The following is a 19,859-nucleotide window of genomic DNA, read 5'->3' on the forward strand; positions in this document are numbered from 1 at the left end:
TTCCTGTCTGCCATGCTTAGTGCTGGAATAAATTCTCTGTACCACCAGCTGCCTCTAAGAATGGAATGTTTGTCGAAAATGTTAATGGTTGAGGATCTTGGCAGCTTTTGACAATCCTTTTCACAGTTTTTTTTTTTGTTTTTTGTTTTTTTTTTCCCTCAGCTCTAGGATAAGAGGGCAAATCTGAATATAGGAATCCACAGGAACTTTTTAGAACTTAGATATAGAAAAGAGAAAGACTACTGTGGATTCAGTTACATTTCAAACTATATAGTATAATGATTATAATCATTGCTATTACTGCTGACATTTATATGACATTCTCAGTATTGTAAAGCTTTTTACATACATTATCTCCATTGATCCTGATAACATCCTTTTAAGGCGGGTGCTATTACAGATTTTACATTTTGCAGATAAGCCTTAGTGACTTGCTCAGGGTCACACCACTATTAAGTATCAGAGGCTGCATTCTGATGTAAGTCTCTCTGGACTGTTTCCACTATCTCTTACTGATTGTGAGTAGAATGAGGGAGGGACTAGGAATTCTGATTCTCTCTTCTCCTAGCAAGCTGAGTGACCCTGGACTAATCAGAAACTGTCTAGGTCCCCATGTATACATCGATGGCATTGGATTAGGTGACCTGCAAGCTCACATCTGAGTTGAGCATTTTATTATTCTGCGTGGAAGACCTCTGGTTGCATTATGTGACTGTAGATTGTGTTTGTAGATGTGATTGTAGGAATGATAGCCCGGCAGTAGTCTCCCGGGGAGCCCTGTTGGTGTGCTCGGATTAGGTTAGCTCAACCTCGATGGGTACCTTCCCTCTTTCTTTGGCACACATTGCTCCTCTGGAGAGTCTGAGAGATTTGGGAGTCTGGCACCTCTGAGCCTTCCCCAAGCAGCAAGAGGTGGAGACAGCGGCGGGCCACCAGCCAGGGAGGCGAGGGGAATTTGTGCTGGCTTTGCCCTCTCTGGGTGGCAATGATGGATGAGTCACGCGTTCAGGCAGTCTTCTCCTGCTGAGTCAGCGTGAGGCAGCCCAGGACCTGGTTCTGCACGTTGGCAGCTGCTGGGTTGGTCTCTCTGGGTTGTCAGGGTGTAGAGCAGCTCTGAACTGTTCCACGCCTGCCTTCTTTGTCTTTCTGTCTGCCATCCAGCTAGTCACCTAATTTATTTATTTGTTTAATTTTCCTATTTGCTTTCTTTTCATTCATAAGAGACGTTAAAGGGAAGATGGAGCCTTCTATATTCCCTGCTTGTATTAAATGAATGGTATTTTTTTTTCCTCTTCTGACCTTCCCCTACTCACCATCTCATCTTCTCACTTTCTTCATCCCTTATTCCAGAACAGTTTGTAACATTTCTATTTTCCTCTTCTGGGGCAGAATAATCATATCTAAATCCCTTTTGCTTACTGACTTGGTGGTTCTGCCCTTAGGACATTGAGGAGGCTCAGGTGGCTGGGTGGGACTTGTCCTGAATGTGTGGCCATACTGTTTGTTAATAAATATGAGAATAAAAAACAACAACTTTGTTGTAGAATTATAGACTTAGAGTTTGGAAGAGACCTTCCAATACATACATACACACATACATTTTGGTTTTGCTTTTTCACTTTAAATGCCAGATTATACACCCATTTTCTTTCATAATACGTGGACTATCTTCTGTTAGGTGAGAATAGAACTCTCATGGGCAGTATGGCTTCCTCTGGGATGGCACTGAGCTGTGGTGGGAAAAACCTCCCACCAGACCTGAAATCTTGGGTTGGATACTTACCATTTGTGACTCTGGTCAAAAGTCTTATATAACTATATATGTATATATGTGTGTGTATGTATATATCTATATCTATGTCTCTATCTACATCTATAGCTATATCTGTCCTCTCTCCTGGGAATACCACTCTCCTATCTCCAGTGTCTGCCTGAGGCAATTAGGTAGCACAATGGAAAGAGCCCTGGACTCAGAGTCAGAAAAATGAGTTCAAATCTTGTCTCAGACACTCACCTTTCCCAAGACTAGGAGAAGAGCAGCTTCTTTGCCAAGGTGAGCCATACAAGCACAGAGTAAACAATTGTAGAGTCCAAGAATTGAGAATGAATAATAAATAAGTAAAATCATAATATGATACATCATTAATCAAAGTTAATGTTGCCATTAGGTTCCAGTCTAAACTCTTAATAGAAGTCTCCAAATAACAATGCTGCCTCTTTATTGCCTCTTCTTCTTCCCTCCATTAAGCTTTTCTCTCCCATCTAGAAATTGGATTTAGAATCACTGATATGCCTCAAGTGCTCATCCTACCTTGTTTATGATGCCTTCCACGACCACTCTTTTTGTGGATTGTTTTCAGTTTTGTCTGACTCTGTGAGCCCTTCCCCCCAATTTGGGAATTTCTTGGCAAATATAATGCAAAGGTTTGCCATTTCCTTCTCCAGCTCATTTTCCAGATAAAAAAACTGAGGCAAACAGGATGACGTGAATTGTCTAGGGTCACAGTATTTAAGTCTAGATTTGAACTCAGGATGTTGTCTTCCTGACTCCAGACCTGGCACTCTGTGCACCATGTTAGCTATTCCTCTTAAGGCTGACTAAAAATGAAGCCATATCATACTGATAATTCATATTGTGATTATAGTCCACAAAAATCCCACCTACACCTTTTCTAGGAAAACTCTAATCATGATTCCATACTTGTGAAGCTGATTTTGGGAACCAAAGAATAAGAGTACACATTTTCCCTATTGAATTTCATTTGATTAGATCTCACTTTAACTTGTGCTTTTTGGATCATGACAACTCCATTATCCCTCCCAGGTTTAGGTCATTTGTAAATATATAGGACTTGTCATCTATGCCTTGATACAACTCATTGATTAAAATGTTTTTTTTTAATTTTTATTAAAACTTTTTATTTCTAAAACGTTTATATGCATAGATAATTTTCACCATTCACCCATGTTTGCATGTTCCAATTTTTTTTCTCCATTCCTTTCCTCCCAACCCCTCCCCTAGACAACAAATAATACAATATAGGTTAAACGTGCAATTCTTCTATACATATTTCCATAATTATCATACTGCACAAGCAAAAGCAGATGAAAAAGGAAAAAAATGAGAAAGAAAACAAAATACAAGCAAATTACAACAAAAAAGTTGAAAATACTACATTGTGATCCACACTCAGGCTCTATAGTTCTCTCTCTGGGTGCAAATGGCTCTCTCTATTACAAGACCATTGGACTGAACATTGATTAAAATGTTAAACAGAATGAAGACAAGTACAAATTACTCAGATAACTTCTTTGGAGATATGCTAAATTGGCATTGAATTCCTATAAACTTGTCTTCATTAGCCTTTTAACTAGTTGTGAATCCATTTAATTGTATGTTCATCTAATTTAATGCACAACTCCATCTTTTCCACAAGAATACTGTAAGATACTTTCATAAATGGTTTGCTGAAATCGAGGAAAAATTATATCTGTAGTTTTCATATGATCTACCACATCAGTAACCTTGCCAAAAAAAGAAAATAAAGGTAGTCTGGCATGATCAGGTTTTGATAAAGCCATGCTAACTTTTCTGGATGCTCACTATTGATATTTTAATGATTTGTTCAGTTATTTTCTCAAAAATAGAAGTAAAATCAATAGAATGTCATTTGTAAACTGATCTCATCTCTTTTTTGAAAATAGGAATATTTACCCTTCTCTACATGGAAGCATATTTTAAAATCCATCTATAGTAAAATTGAAAATATTAAGAAATAATAATTCCCTCTTTCCAGTCTCCTGGGAAAAGCTCCTTTGAAACCTGGGAGACAGAGGGCAAAAAGGTTTTTCTAAAGAAACTGAATTAAGAATGATATTAAAGAATAACCCTTTACATCCCCACCCACCTGGAATTGCTTGGTAGCTATTGAGAAAGGATTATGATATCAATGCTCTCTTTGTTTAACTCCTGGAGTAGGAGGAGTAGTCCTGAACGAATGGGATTGAATCCTGCTAGATTCTGGAATGTCAACTTAGAGTGCATTCTAAGATATCTTTTCTCATTCCTATAAATGTTACCTGATAACTTTTGGGGGCAAAATCTTGTCTAATGACAGGGATGGGGACTATTTCAGTTTGGATCTGTCTCCATCTGTCTTTCTGTCTCCAAGATATATTTATTTGAAAGCTAATACCTATCTCATTCTCCATAATCTTTTTTTTTTTTTTTAATTCTGTATAATGAGGGAGTTGAACTAAAAAAAAAATCTGTGGTCTTTCACATAATTGAGACTAATAGTCAATAAACATTTATTAACCACTAAACATACAGGTATCCCTTTCACAATGTGACTTTCCTCATCATGATTTTACTGTAGCACAGGTTGGCATAAGAAATTAAATGGGAATTTTGGGGAAGTTTGTAGACGCTTTAGACAATATGGAAGACCAGCAGATGACAGAAAAGATTTAGAAACTCAGAAAAGCAAAAGACATATGTATAATATTATATAGCATTAACCTGAATTTTGTAATAAGGTATTATAAACACAACATAAAAGAAAAAGAAAAAAATTCAGACCTTCTCTGGTACAAAGTGGGGGAGGGCACAAAAACTTTTGTGCGGATTTTTTTTTTTTTTTGATCTTCCAGTGGGAGGGGGAGTTAAGGGATATGGTTAGTTGATTGGGGATGAGGTGAAGTGGGGTTCTCTTCCAATCCCTGTAAAGCAACAGTCATTCTTCTTGGCAGAGGAGAGAGAATCGAAATAAGAAAGACCTTTGCCTTCTCATCCTTCCTCCTCTTTCTCCCATATGCTCTTTATTTCTTTCTCAGACCCTTATTGGATGCCTTCTCCCCTGACAGCTTCTGTAGCTCTACTATGTCATTTCTTGGAGAAGAAATTGCTTCTTTTCTCTTAGAACATCCAACTTTCTCTGATATAGGAAGTACCTCACATTTTAGCTTTAAGTGTACACTTATCCTTCCATTCTTACTGTAGTAAATCTCTGGGAAATATTCTTCTACTCTTTCCCCTCCTAAGAAGAATGCTAAATTGTTTTTCCTACACTTCAGATCCCTCTCCTCTATCTCCTACCCTTCCCCTGCTTCAGTCCTACTTCAATTTTTTAAAAAATAAAAACTTCATTTTCTTTAGACACTTCTCAAGTCCTTTCTCTTTCTGTCCTAGGAGGGAGCTCTTTCTGCTCAGATAGAGGTTATCTAGTATTGGCAAGAATATAAACATTGCATATTCAATAAAATTACTACAGAATTCTCTACATACTGAATGAGCATTTGGCTTTTTATCTTAGATTTATTGGTATTTTTTGTTTTTACATTAATTTTTACATAAACATAAAAATATATGTGTATGTATGTGTGTGTGCATACATATATACACAAAGCAGAAGAAATAGGAAATAATTAACAGTTGTACGGCTTCTTGTAAAAGATGATATTTTATTTGGAACTTAAAGCAATGTCTTGACTTTTGTCTTGCTGCTGAGCTTTGATGATTACTGGAGAGAAGAGAATAAGACTGATAACTTTGCATAGCTTTGCTTCACATAATTCTAGTTCCCAAACAGGTGTAGACATTATCCTCAAGATGTCTTTGGTCCTCTTCTGAAAAGAAGAGCAAACAACAACAACAAAGGAAGCCAAGGAAGTCAACAGGCAGATTTGAGAAGGAAGAACATTCCAGGCTTCAAAGAGAGTACCTGGAGCTGAAAGATGGAGTGAAAAAAAAAAAAGACAGTTCAGGAAAACCAATCAATATATCAGTCATATTTGATAGTATATGCCGTATTTCACATCCCTCTTGAGGAGGAGGTTTCTTCTTCTCCTCCTCCTCCTCCTCCTTCTTCTAATTCCTTTTCTTCTTTTTCTTCTTTTCCTTCTTCTTCTTAGTCTTTGTTTTTGTCTTCATCTTCGTCTTCTTCATTGTCTTCTTCATCTTCTTCTTCTTCCTTCTTTTCGTCTTCTTCCTCCTCCTCCTCCTTTCTCCTCTTCTTCCTCTACCTCCTCCTTTTTTCTCCTCTTCCTTCACCTCTTCCTCTTTTTTCTTCTCTTCCTCCTTCTTCATTCTCCTCCTTCTTCTTCCTCCCTTTTTCCTCCTTTTTTCTTATTTCTCCTTCACCTCCTCCTCCTCCACTACCATCTCTTCCCTCTCCTCTTTTTCCTTCTCCTCCTCCTCTTCCTGCTCTTCTTCTTTTTCTTCCTCTTTCTCCTCTTCCTTCTTTTTCTTCCTTCTTTTCTTTGCTGTTAGTTTTTTCTTCTTTCCATTAACATTGCTGTAGTGAATCATATATGTTGTTTTCCTGATTTTTGCTACTCTATATCAATTTATATATCTTACCATTCTCTGAATCCTTCATATTTGTTATTTCTTACAATACAGTTATAATCCCATTACATTCTTGTGTCACAATTTGAACTCTGGATCTGAAATCGGAGGACCTGGTTTTAAGTGCTATTTCTGACTCCTATGTGATGTAACCTCCCAGATATCAATGTTGATCATTATAGTTTGGCTACAGTTTCTAGGCTTTTATTAGATTTATATAATAACAACATTATAAAGACAAGTGAATTTGAAAGACTTAAGAACTCTGATCAGTGCACTGATCAATCATAGTTCTAGAGAGAGAATAATGAAACATCTATCTACTTCCTGATAGAAAGATGATGATAAATTTAGGGTATAAAGGTTTTAATATATATGCATATATATGCATGTATGTATTTATATGTATGTATACACACACATATATGTTTTGGACCTCACTGGAATTTGTTTCATTTGATTATGTATATTTGTTACAAGGATTTTCTTCCTTGCTTCCTTCATTTTTCTTCCCTCCCTCCTTCTTTTCTACCCTTCCTCTTTAAAAAAAATAGCTTAGAAATGATTTCCATTTATTAAAATGATGTGACTGGAACACATATTTGTGTGTGTGTGTGTGTGTGTGTGTGTGTGTGTGTGTGTGTTTATGTATCTAATCCAGGTAGCTATTGGCAATGTTGTCATAATAGCCTTAGAAGGTTGTTATGAGGCTGAGGTGAGCTAATTTATCTAGAACTCTTTGCAAATCTTAAAATACTATATAAATGTCATCTATTATTAGTAGTATTGTCCTCATTATTCTTTTTTATGCATTTGTTGCTATTTTCTCTAAATCATATTGATTCCTGGCTAATGGTGATGAATTTATTTATATAATATGATTTGACAAACTTGGTTAGATTCCTCTGCCCCAAAATATCTTCCTTGCTACATGTTGTAGTGTCTGAAGTCCTTCCATCAATTTATTTGAGTCTTGAAGGTAACTCTTCTCCGTGAATATACCTGAAGGGGAAACAAGTGGTGCTAGATTCTTTTTTTAGAATATTGAAATAATGAGGCAGACGTGGGATTTTTGCTTTCTAATGCTAGAATTTATTTAAGGAAAGCTGCATAATCAAGCAGATACTTGGAGAATGGCTTCAGTACAGCTGGCTGGTGTTGAACATGCAGAGACACATTTGACCAGACTGTAATAAGAGAACAGCTTGTGTGAGGTGAGGTCTCATCAAGTTTAGGAAGCTGTTGGGTCTTTTCTGTTGGAAGCTTGACCACCCAGATGCTACTGTGGTCATTAATAGGGTTAGCTAGCAACATATTCTGTTTCATAGGCTGTTCTAGATAGCTTCCTGAAGTGCTTAATTAGAGCAAATTTGTTGGCAGGAATAGGGGGTTATGTAATAGGGTCACCTAGCAGATGTCTCTTAGAAAAACCTTCTCCTTACACATAAGTAAATCTTATTTTGCCTTTGTAAGGATAAATTGATAGATAGCTGAAAGACTCTCCTGGGAGAAGGGGATAGAGGGTAGGCCAAATAACAGGGCCTTGGAGCAAAAAGAATAAATTGGCCTACTTCAGGTATTTTCTATGCCTACAGCAGGGGCTAGATCATTATTGATTTGATTATGAGGTTCCCTAGTATATTCCCTCTTCCACCTACATAATTTTTATTCCTATTCAGCACCATTAGCATGGGGGCAGATTTTCACCTCTTTAGTTCAACTGCTTGGTTGCCTTTCCTCAAATTTCTCTCCATTTCCAATCTATCCCCCACTCACCTGCCAAAGTGATTTTCCTCAAGTGTAGATTTGATCATGTCATCCTTTCAAATCAGTAAACTTCAGTGGCTCCCTATTATCTCCAGGATTAAATATAAAAATTCTCCATTTGGTTTTAAAAGTCCCTAACCATCTGGCCCCTACTTCCCTTCCAAGTCATTTTATAATTTACTCCCATCTATGTCCCATACTATGATCCAATGACATTGAACTTGAGACTAAGCCAAAAATATTCCTTTTCTCTCCAAAGTGATTCTGGGGAAAAGCACAATTCTTAATGCTTTCTTGCTTGCTCTTCTGGTTCCTAATAATCACACTCATCTCCCCTGATGGCTTTTCCCTGGTTTTTCCCTCATGCCTGTATTGCTTATTTTCCCTTTTCACCCCCATCTTCTTCTAGGTTCCTGGGTTTCCTTCAAGATTCAGCTCAAATCTTCCCTTCCACAAGAGACAGTTCTCCTCACTCCCCAATGTTAGTACTTTCCATTTGAGTTTTTTTTTTATATTTAATCTTACTTTGTACACAGTTGTTTGCATATTTGTCTGCCCCTTTGGAATGTGAACTTCTTGAGGGCAGGTACTGTTTATTTTGGCCTCTCTTTGTATCCTGCCACTTAGCACTGTACCTGGCATTTAATAATTGCCTGTTGACTAACTGACTTTGGGGTTTGGAGAGTTTATGGTGTGTAGGGTTCCAAGGGACTGACACTGGTTAGTGCATATTTTTTTTTAAATAATAGCTTTTTATTTTCTAAATACATGCAAAGGTAGTTTTCAACATTCGCCCTTGCAAAATCTTCTGAAGTCATTGCATTATTTGAATTCTCAAATAATTTTTTCCATTGTTGTGGTCATTGAATAAGTTGTTCTTCTGGTCTTGTTGAATCCTTCATAACAAATAAGTAGACTTAGTGGAAACAAATCAAGATATATTGTTTCAAATTTTACTCTTTCCCTTCTCCACCATCTCCCCTTCTATATTTCTACATGTATCATGCTGCACAAGAAAAATCATATCATAAAAGGAAAGAATGAGAAAAAAAAAAAACAAAAGGCTAGCAAACAACAATAAAAAGGGTAAAAAACTATATTGTGATCCTCATTCAGTACCAACAGTATTGGTTGTTCAAGGAAAGATTTGTGTGGCAGATTTTCTCCCTATTTCCTCCTTTCAAAATTGAGATTCTTGCCATCCATGCTTAGAGCTAGTTTTCTTTTTTTTGAGAGCTAGCTGCCTAGCAAGGAAAAATTTCTTGAACACTGGTTGTTTGTTTTTTTTTTCCTAAAAATGTCAAAATAAGCATTTTTATCTAATAGGTAGTAGTGAAGCTGTGCCTCTCATGTAGAGTTTTTCAACTCTTCCAAGCTTATGGCATGTAGCACTCAGTTTCCATTAGTGTTCCAGGGTGTTTTTGTCTTAGAGAAAACTCCTCTAAGAGGAATGTACTTTTCACTGGAACCCTTTGTGATAAAGGTGATAAAGTGGTCTTGACTCAATTCCAAGTACTCCCTTGATGGTGCTTTTATATGAGTATAGAGTAAAAAGATGAGGAAGAAAGATGATAGAATCAATTAGCCCTGGAAGGAACCTTAGAGAACTTTTAATTCAGTCTTTTAATTTAATTTAGAGAAACTTTAATTTAATTCAGTTACTACATTTTAAAGTTTTACATTTTAACTTTAAAACATTTTTATTGATACTTTTAAATTTTTTAAAATTCCTCCTTTTTTCTTATTTCTCCTTCACCTCCTCCTCCTCCACTTTAAATTTTTTAAAATTATGAACTTAGAAATTAACAAATATGAAAATTTTAATAAAAAGACTTGAAAAGAGCATTGTATATGGAACTGTTAAGTTTCTCTTATATAGATTTTTTAAAAATATGTTCAATTTAACCTATTAACACAATTGTTTTGCTTGTTTGACCTCCTTTCTGATTTCCCTACTGCTCTCTGTGTTTGTAAAAATGTTTTCTTGATACTCTTTTATTTCTTTTGTGGCATCACTTTTACTACCAGCAACTCTGCCTCACTTTCATAACACTCAGTAGATTTAGTGAAAACAAATCAAGGTATATTGTTCTTGTTTTACGAAGAGATAGGAATCATGATTCATCATCAGTCTTCTGAAGTCATTGCATTATTTGAGTTCTCACGTTTTTCCACATTATTTTCTTCCCTTGGTTTAGTCATTATATAAGTTGTTCTTCTGGTCTTGCTGAATTTACTTTGCATCAGTTTATATAATTCTTTGCAAGTTTCTTTGAATCTATCATATTTGTCAATTCTTATGGTACAATAATATTTTATTACACTCATCATTCTCTACTGATATGAATATTGATATGAATCTCCTTTCTAGTTCTTCCTAGTTCTTTGTTAAAAGAAAAGCATTGCTATGAATATTTGTATATATGTGTCATAAGGTCATAGATATCTCTCTGGTTTTGATCAATTGGTATATAGTGATATTACTAGATCAAGAGGTATACAAAGTTCAGCGATAAGGCAGGAAGAAGTTTTATATTCAAATTGCTTTAACATGGTTGCTATGTATTGCTAACCTGTAGTATGTTTGTCTTCTCAAAGCTTGTGCAGCCATTGCCAATTGTTTTTTCTTCTTTGAGCATTTTCACTGACTTTCTTTTCCCTGGAATCCTCTCTCATCTTTTCTGTTTCTCTAGTTTTCTCTGACATCCTCCTCTAGTAATATTCCTTAATATTCCATGTTCTATAATAAGTGTTTCCTAATCCTTCTTTAATGCCAGTCCCTTCCTTCTGTTGATTATCTTCAATGAATCCTGCATATATCTTGTTTGAATACAGTCATTTGCATGTTGTCTAACTTTGGCTACTTGAGAGTAGGGATTAGTTTTTTGCCTCTGTTCCCCCTTTTTGTATCTCCTTTTTTCTATTTTGTGTATTAACACAGTGCCTAGCATATTGTGGACATTTAATAATTGTGTTGATTGACCTTCTAATAGGAATGTAGCATCTCAGAGTTGTTTTTATTTGAATTTTTATTATTAGTGATTTAGAATATTTTTAAATAGCTGTTGATAATTTCTTTCTTTTTTTTTTTTTTTGAGAAAATTCTGATTGAATCCATTGCCCAAATGGATCTTGTTTTTATATTTGTTATCAATTCCCTTTATCTTGGATAACGGAATTCTATCAAATAACATTTGCTGCTAAGATTTTCCCCCAATTAACTGTTTTCCTTCTAACTCTAACTTTTCAGTTTTATGTAAACAAAAATCTTTTATGAAAATGTCTAGCCCTAATGAATTCTTCATCTAACCACAGTTGTAAAAATTGCCTTCCTCTCTGATGCTGCTCTATTTTAAAAAATGTTGACATTTTCATTTAAGTCATGAGTCTTTTTGGAGCCAGTTGATGTGAGAGGTTGGTTTAACTTCTTGCAGGCTGCTTTTTTAGTTTTTGTCAGGTTTTTTTTTTTTTTTTTTTTTTTTTTTGTTTTTTTTAAAATCTTTTTTTTTCTTTTTTTTTTTTTTTTTTTTTTTTTTTTTTTTTTTTTTTTTTTTTTTTTTTTTTTTTTTTTTTTTTCTTTTTTTTTTTTTTTTTTTTTTTTGTGAAATCAGTACCAAATAGTTTTAATGATTGCTGATGTATCTAGTTAGAGGCCTAGTCTAAGTACCTTTCAATAGTACTTTTTTCTCCATTATTTCACTTTAAATTTTTGACTTTTCATTCCCTAGATGAATTTTGTTATTTTGTCAAGTTCAATAAAATAATTCTTTGGTAATCCAATTTGTATGACATTGAACTAATTTAACTAGTGTTGCCACTTTTATTATATCAGCATGGCTCAATAATGATTAATTCATATCTTGCTAACATCTTATCTTCCTCTATTTCTGTAGAATGTTTTGTACTTATATTTATCTAAGTCCTGAGTGTGTCATGGTAGATGGATGTCCAAATTTTCATACAATCTATGGTGATTTCTAATGTAATTTCTTTTTCTATATTTTCTTGCTAGTTTTTTTTTTATAGTATACAGAAAAGCTGATAATTTTCATGAGTTTCTTTCATCTCTCTCTACTATTCTGAAATTATTTATCATTTTATTTTTCAGTTGAATCTCTAGGATTGTCTAAATAAATCATCAGATCATTTGCCAAAAAAACAATAATTTTCATGTCTTTTCAATAACTGGCAGATATCTTTTATTTTTCACAGCCTTTCCTTCTAAATATTTTTCTCATCCATTTCCCAACTTTCCACCCCTGATAAAAATGACTAATAATTCTTTAAAAAAAAAGTTCAGTAAAACCAGTTAATTTCAGCTGGCCAGTTAACTAACATAGCCATATATAACGTGCAATTACATATATATATATATATATATATATATATATATATATATATATATAGTCTTCCAATTCTGAAGGGAAGGGATCATTCATCTCATTTGACATATAAGGAAGCTAAGGCCCCAAGAGGGAAATGATTAGCTCAAAATTCCATAATAAGTTGTAAGGCAAGACTTAAATTCAAGTTTTTTGGCTCTTAAATTTCACATTTTTTTCCTACAACAACATTTTTCTCTATGTCACATCTCTAAGTTCTATTTTATAGAAGTTGACAAAATAATGAGGTTTCTCATTTATAAAATGATAATACAGTACTCATAGGATAACAGTGAGGAAAGTATTTTTTAAGTCTTAAAACATGATAAAATGCAAGCTGGTACTGTTAAATAAATATCCTTGAGGAATTAGCCAAGGATTAGCCTTTGGGAAACTTAGAAGCAATAGGTACAAAACACTGCAGAAGACCATTCTGGAAGGTACACTTGTCCTTCTTCATGGGTTTTGAGTTGGGAAATACTTCAGAAGGTCATATAGTCTAACTGCATTATTTTAAAGATAAAGAAAGTGAGGCCTCAAGTGGTTAAGTAAATTGCCAGAGATATAGGTCATAAGTTGTGTAATCAATTTTTAAGTTGGGTTTTTCATTCCTACAATGTGCTCATGCCTTGTTGTTGCTGAATCCACAAAGTCTCTCCTTTATCACTCACCTTTGCAGCTTGTTGAGGTAGCTAGTGGAGAGAATCTGGAAACAGGAAGACGAGTTCCAATGTGGTCTCAGAACTACCTATGTGATATTAGACAAATATTCCACCTCTGTTTACTCAGTGTTCTCATCTGTAAATGGGTGATAATATTAGTGCCTCTCTCCCAGGGTTATTGTGAGGTTTGTTTCTCTTTTCCTCCTCCTCCTCCTCTTGTCTTCTTTCTCCTTTCTTTTCCTTTCCTTTCTTCCTCCTCCTCCTCCCCCTCCTCTTCCTCCTCCTCCTCCTCCTCCTCCTCCTCTTCCTCCTCCTCCTCTTCCTTCTTTCTCCTTTCTTCATCATCATTATCTTTGTTATTATTAATGTTACATTCTTAATGTATAGGAAAATAGAAATGAGTACTAGATAGGCTAGTACAATAGAAGAGGCTTGGGAATGGGAGTAGAAGACTATAGTTTCAAATTTTGGTTCTCTTCTTTATTGCTGTATGTCCTTATGAAGGTCACAATCCCTCTGAGCCTTTTTCTTCATCTGTAAAATGAGGGAGATGTAGATAATATCTAAAGTTGTTTCTACTTCTAGAGCCATGAAACTAAAATAGCGAAGATATCCAGGGGAAAGCTTTTTTTAAGAAAAGAAAGTATATAAAGAATATAAATATTACATATGATATAGATAAAAAATATAAAGAAGTCATAATGCTGGTCTTAAAACACTATCCCAAATACCTTTTCCTTCATCTTTTCAATCTTTCCTAGATAATTTGAGACATGTGGGAATAAAATCAGGGACACAATTGTTAGGCATGAATTTAATGTTGCCTTTCCAAAAGAAGTATCAGATCTGTTCTTGTACATCTAATTCATAACAAATTGACTAAATGTTTTTAGCCTGTGAGCTGTTGGTCTTCACTCATGTGTCTGGGATCCATGGATCTCAGAAAGCAGTTTTGTATTTAGTTTTTGGTTTGGTTTTTTTTTTTTTTTTTGGATGAAATAATTCATTCTGTTAGATGCATAATGAGGTGTTGAATGGCTTAACAGATGGAAAGAAAAGAGGTTTGAGATAGGCTGTAACATCTGAGACATTTAGGGAAGCAGTGTGGTACAAATCATGGTACATGTGTCATCAGGGTGAGATGAGCTTATTGAGGAGATATAGGAATATTTAGGAGACAACCATATTTTCCTGATTGAAAACTTCTGGTATGATGAAAAAAAGAATAAGGCTTGGAGACAGAAGAGCTTGAGTATCAGCTTCACTATTTATTAGCCTTTATTTTGTGCAAAACATTTCATGTAATTATGGGCTAATAAGGGGTATAATGCTTGCATTACCTCCCTTATAGAACTAGTATGTTTTTATAAATGTGAGTTATTATTTCATGTGACTGTTTGTGTTCAATCCATTGATTCTCTCTTTTTCTTTTTCTTTCTTTATCTAGTATTAATCCTCCAGAAGGTTGAAAATGGAGATTTGAGCAACAAGATTTTGAAGATCACAGATTTTGGCCTGGCCCGGGAATGGCACAAAACCACCAAGATGAGTGCAGCTGGAACTTATGCTTGGATGGCCCCTGAAGTCATCCGCTCCTCCATGTTCTCTAAGGGCAGTGATGTATGGAGGTAGGAGCCACTGTGTTCTCAAATTGATTTCAGTTACCCAGACATTTGGGTATTATTTAGGAGCATAAGACCCCCAAATTGGAAGAGAACCCAAACACAGGTAGATGATTTTCAAAATTCATGCAAAGATAATTTCCATTAGTTAGGGAGTGAGATTTCTAAGGACTGCTCTACCCTATGGATATATTATGGTCCAGAGAAAATACATGGTTGCATTCCAGGAAGAGATGTTAAGAAATTATATATAGATTAGCACTTATTCTAAAGCAGGGGTTCCTAACCTTTTCTGTGGGTTTCATGAACCCCTTTGGAAATCTGGTGAAGCTTATGGATTCTTTCTCAACATAATGTTTTCAAGTGCTTAAAATTAAATACATAGAATTATAAAGGAAACAAATTATATTGAAAGAGAATTATTAAAAAAAATTAAAAACAAGTTCACAGACCTGAGGTTAAAAACTCTTGTCCTAAATCTAAAGGACCAAGACAAATGTCGACCCTAAACAGTCAGAGTATATGATTATTATATTTAGGCACACTCAATACACTCCAATAGGTCTATTTTTTTAAGCAACTATTTGTCTTTCTTATGTTTTTAGATATGGGAAAGATAGAAATTAGATTTTTCAGTGTGGTATAGTAGAAAGAATTGTAGTTACAGGATATAGGTTCAGAACCCAGTTTTGCTACTTATTACCCATGGAACTTTAGAAAAATCAGTTCTAGTTCTCAGATTTTCTAATTTGTAAGATTAAGAGAATTGAACTAGATGATCTAACAATAATTCATTAGCAAATTTGTATAAAGGAAAATGTAATCTTAGCTTTCTACATTTCAGAAACATAGGTAAATGTTTGGTAAATTTTTGTATGTCTAATTCTGCTTTTCCATTGATATTACAGAATGAGGTAGCTAATGTAAACTAATCTGTTCTTTTCTCCCACAGAATCTCAATAGCTTTTGAGTCATTGGGTCATAGGCAATTATAATGTACTGGGAAAGGAGACCTCAGTTCAAATCCTCACCCTGTTAACAAACAGGGTATTCATTATAGCTGTGTGATCATTCTGAATCTCACATTCCACATATGTAAAATGGAGATAATTGGGTCAAAGGATTGTAGCTCTAAAGTAAAAAGGAAATCTGGAAGCTGCCTAGTCCAATCTCCTTATTTTATAGATGAGGAAACCTAGATCCAGGAGTTTAAATGACTTGGTCAATGTTATACCGGTAGCATCATCAGAACCATTATCAGGAGCTCATATTTCTGACCCCAGAGCTAGAGCTATATCTGTTGTTCCACCATTAACTCTTCCCACCAGAAAGTCACTTCCCCTTAAACTTTGTCTTTCTTATTGTAAAACAAGAGGGTTGGATTAGATGATCTGACTTGTTTTTCAGCTCTAACTCTTTTTAAAAAAAATTTTTTTTTATTTCTTTTTTTGGTATGTACTTGAGGTTGTAGATGTGGTCTATCCAAATGGAGTCTGATGCCGAGGGAATGCTTTCTGGTGCAATTTGACTGGTGTTAGACAGTCCTGACAATATTGTCTACTATTCCTTATCTCCTCTTTTCTTCCCTCTCCTTCTGCTAATGAAAGGTTTTTAAGGAATTATGTTTTATTGAGGAGGTTGGAGCCAAAATGGGACAGTGGGTACCATAACCCAATTGAACTCTGTAAATGTTTCCTTCCATCCAATTTTGAAACAACATCTCAAAAGAAATTTTAGAATGGAAGAGCCAATAAAAGGTCAGGATGAGACATTTTTCAACCTAGGAAAATTTAGGAGGTACTCAGGAAAGATGTGTGAGATATACTTTCACATCTTCTGCATAGAACTGCTTATGGGAGAGCAATAAGTAAAGAAGGAGAGAAGTGGTTAGAGCCCAGAAGTAGGTTAGAGGCAGCTACCCAGGCAGACTCTCCTAATATTCCCCTCTAAACAACCCTTAAATAATACCTCAAATTGAATTCTAGCCTGGAACTTATACTATAACAGTAGCAAACAGCAGCTTTAAGAATTTTAGTAATAGGGTTGGACAACTGGTCAGAAAAAATTACAGAGGATCCTTTCCTGGCATTGGCTGCAGCTGGTGCTCACTGGCACCTCTACTACTCATATACAGTCCCAGGTGGCATTTCCAGGGTAGGAAAAAAAGCCCTTATGACTGATTGGTTATAAGAGAACATGGGTCCTCGTTACAGTTCTAAGGCAGAGAAAGGCACTAGTATTTATGGTTATAGGAGAGCAAAGGATCTGGTCACAGTTTCAGGGCCACGAAGAAATCTAACATGGTATGGCTGGAGGAAAATAAGGACCGTTTGTGGGTAAAGACTAGAGCACAGACCAGGAGAACAATCATCATATTACCTCAGAAGCACTGAAAACTTTCAAACTTATAGAACTAATTCTGGAAAACAGTAACACAAAGAAGCCTGAAGCTTGGGACAGTGCTTCACCATCCCAAGAGTTCAAATTTAACATAAAATTCAAAGTCGAGAAATAAGCCAGAAAAATGAACAAAAAAGAAAAAGAGAATTTACTAATAAAAACTATGGCAAGGAAGACAAGACAAACTTTGAAGAGGACAACAACATAAAAATAGCTAAAACCAAAACCACACATACAAAAATGCTAACTGGATCCAAGTCCAATAAGAATTCCTGGAAAAGTTAAAATGAGAGATGAGTGGTAGAGGAAAAATTGATAAAGAAATTAGAGTGATACAAAAAATTATGAAAAACAATGAACAATTTGGTAAAAGAGACACAAAAGATCCAAAAGAAGACAGTATCTTAAAAAATAGAATTGACTTAAGAATAAAAGAGACAAAGATTCACTGAAGAAATGAACTTCATTAAAAGCAAAGTAGGAGTTTTTCAAGGGCTAATGTTGGAAGAATTGCCCATGCATATGTTTTGAAAAATAAAAAGCTTTAATAATAATAATAATAAAAAGCAAAATAGACCAAATGGAAAAAAGTACAAAAATTCACTGAAGAATAGAACTTAAAAACTTAAGAACTTAAAAAAGCAGAATTGGCCAAATGTAAGAAGAGGTATTAAAAAATTCATTGAAGAAATTTATTCCTTAAAAATTAGAACTGGGCAAATGAAAGCTGATTACTCTATGAGAAATCAAAAAAGACTAAAACAAAGTCAAAAGAATAAAAAAAGTAGAAGATAATACAAATATTTCATCAGGAAAACAACTCACTTGAAGAATGGATTGAGGAGAGATAATTTAAGAATTTTTAGGCTACCAGAAGCTGGGATCAAAAAAAAAAAAAAAAAAAAAAAAAAAACTGTAAACATCTTACTTCAAGAAATTATAAATTTAAATTGCTTTGATAACTTAGATGCAGAAGGTAAAATAAAAATTCAAAAATTATCACCTCCTGAAAGAGATCCCAAGATGAAAATTCCCAGGAATATTATACCCAACTTCTAGAGCTCCCAGGTCAAGGAGAAAATATTGCAAACATTCAGAAAGAAACAATTCACATACCATTGAACCACAGTTAAGATCACATAAGACTTAGCAGTTTCTACTTTAAAGGAGTAGAGGACTAGAATTTGATATTCCATAAGGCAAGGAGCTAGGATTACAACCAAGAATAAGCTACCCAGCAAAATTGAGTAATCATTCAGAGGAAAAAAAATGAATATTTAATGAAATAGAGGACTTTTAAGCATTTCTGATGAATAGATCAGAGCTGAATAGAAAATTTGGCATTCAAATAGAAGATCCAAGAGAAATCTAAAAAGGTAAACATGAAAGAAAAATTATGAGACGCAATAATTTTAGACGATTTACATTCCATATGTGGGAAGATGATACATGTCATTTCCTAAGAATTTTATCATTATTAAGATAGTTAGAAGCAGTCTACATAGATAGAGGGCATTGGTATGAGTTGATTATATTGGGATAATCTCAAAAAAAATGAAAGAATGAGAAAGAAAGATGAATTGGGAGGAGAAGAAAGGGAGAAGTAAAATGGGGAACTTTTTCACATAAAATAAGAATATAAGGAAGAGCTTTTACAATGTAAGGGAAAAATGGATAATGGTGATAAGCAATGGGTGAATATCACATTAGCTCAAAGAGGAAAGAATATGTGTGTGCATTATGTGTGTGTGTGTGCGTGCGTGCGTGTATACACATGCTCACTTGGATATAGAAATCTATCTTGTCAGAAAAATAGGAAGGATAGGGAAGAAAGGAAAGGGGGAATCATAAAGGGAGGGCAGATTAAGAGAGGTGGTATTCAGAAGTAAAATAGACTTTTGAGTAGAGACAGGATAAAAAGAGAGTGAGAAGAATAAATGGAAGAAAATAGGATGGAGGGGGAAATGAATAGGAGGAATTCACCCATTAAACAGAAGTAGTTAACAGAATGGATTAGAAACCAGAATCTAGAAATATGTTGTTTATGAGACATACTTGAAACAGAAAGACAAACAGTTAAAATAAGAGATGTATTAGAATCTATTATGATTTAGCTGAAGTAAAAAAAAAAAGGCAAGGGCAGAAATCATGATCTTGGACAAAGCAAAAGCATAAATAGACCTGATTAAAAGAGATAATTAGGGAAACTACATTTTGCTAAAAGGCATCATAGATAATGATGTAATAATACCAACATTTTTATAAATTTCTCTGATAAAAGCCTCTTTTCATAAATATATAGAGAATGGAGTCACATTTATGACAATAAAAGCCATTCATCAGTTTATAAATTGTCAAAGGATATTAAGAGGCAGTTTTCAGAAAAAAAAATGCTCTAAATCTCTGTTGAATTCTTTTGAGGTACTACTTCACATTTATCAGAAACAATGACTCCTGGAAGGGATAGTGGAAGATAAGTACACTAATTTAGTAGAGTTGTGAATTGGCCCAACCATTCTGAAGAACAATTTGAAACTATACCCAAAGGATTATAAAGTGTGCATACCCCTTGACCCAGCAATATCGCTACTAAATCTATACCTCAAAGAGATAAAAAAAAAAAAAAAAAGGAAAAGGGTTTATTTATACCAACTCTTTTTGTAGTGAAGAATTGGAA

The 19,859-nt window shown here is 34.6% G+C and overlaps 1 protein-coding gene across 5 annotated transcripts in view; it reads left to right on the forward strand.

Annotated features, from left to right (window-relative positions):
• The window catches only part of MAP3K9 (mitogen-activated protein kinase kinase kinase 9), a 168,957-nt gene that overhangs the window by 118,049 nt on the left and 31,049 nt on the right, over window positions 1–19,859 (forward strand). For all 5 annotated transcript variants that reach the window (XM_031952603.1, XM_023502423.2, XM_003756275.4 and 2 more), the window contains exon 3: window positions 14,608–14,788. In XM_031952603.1, the coding sequence (XP_031808463.1) occupies window positions 14,608–14,788 (181 nt within the window). The remainder of the gene's footprint in view (window positions 1–14,607; window positions 14,789–19,859) is intronic.

This window comes from Sarcophilus harrisii, chromosome 2 (genome assembly GCF_902635505.1).
Source record: "Sarcophilus harrisii chromosome 2, mSarHar1.11, whole genome shotgun sequence".
In the NCBI taxonomy this organism is placed as follows: Eukaryota; Metazoa; Chordata; class Mammalia; order Dasyuromorphia; family Dasyuridae; genus Sarcophilus; species Sarcophilus harrisii.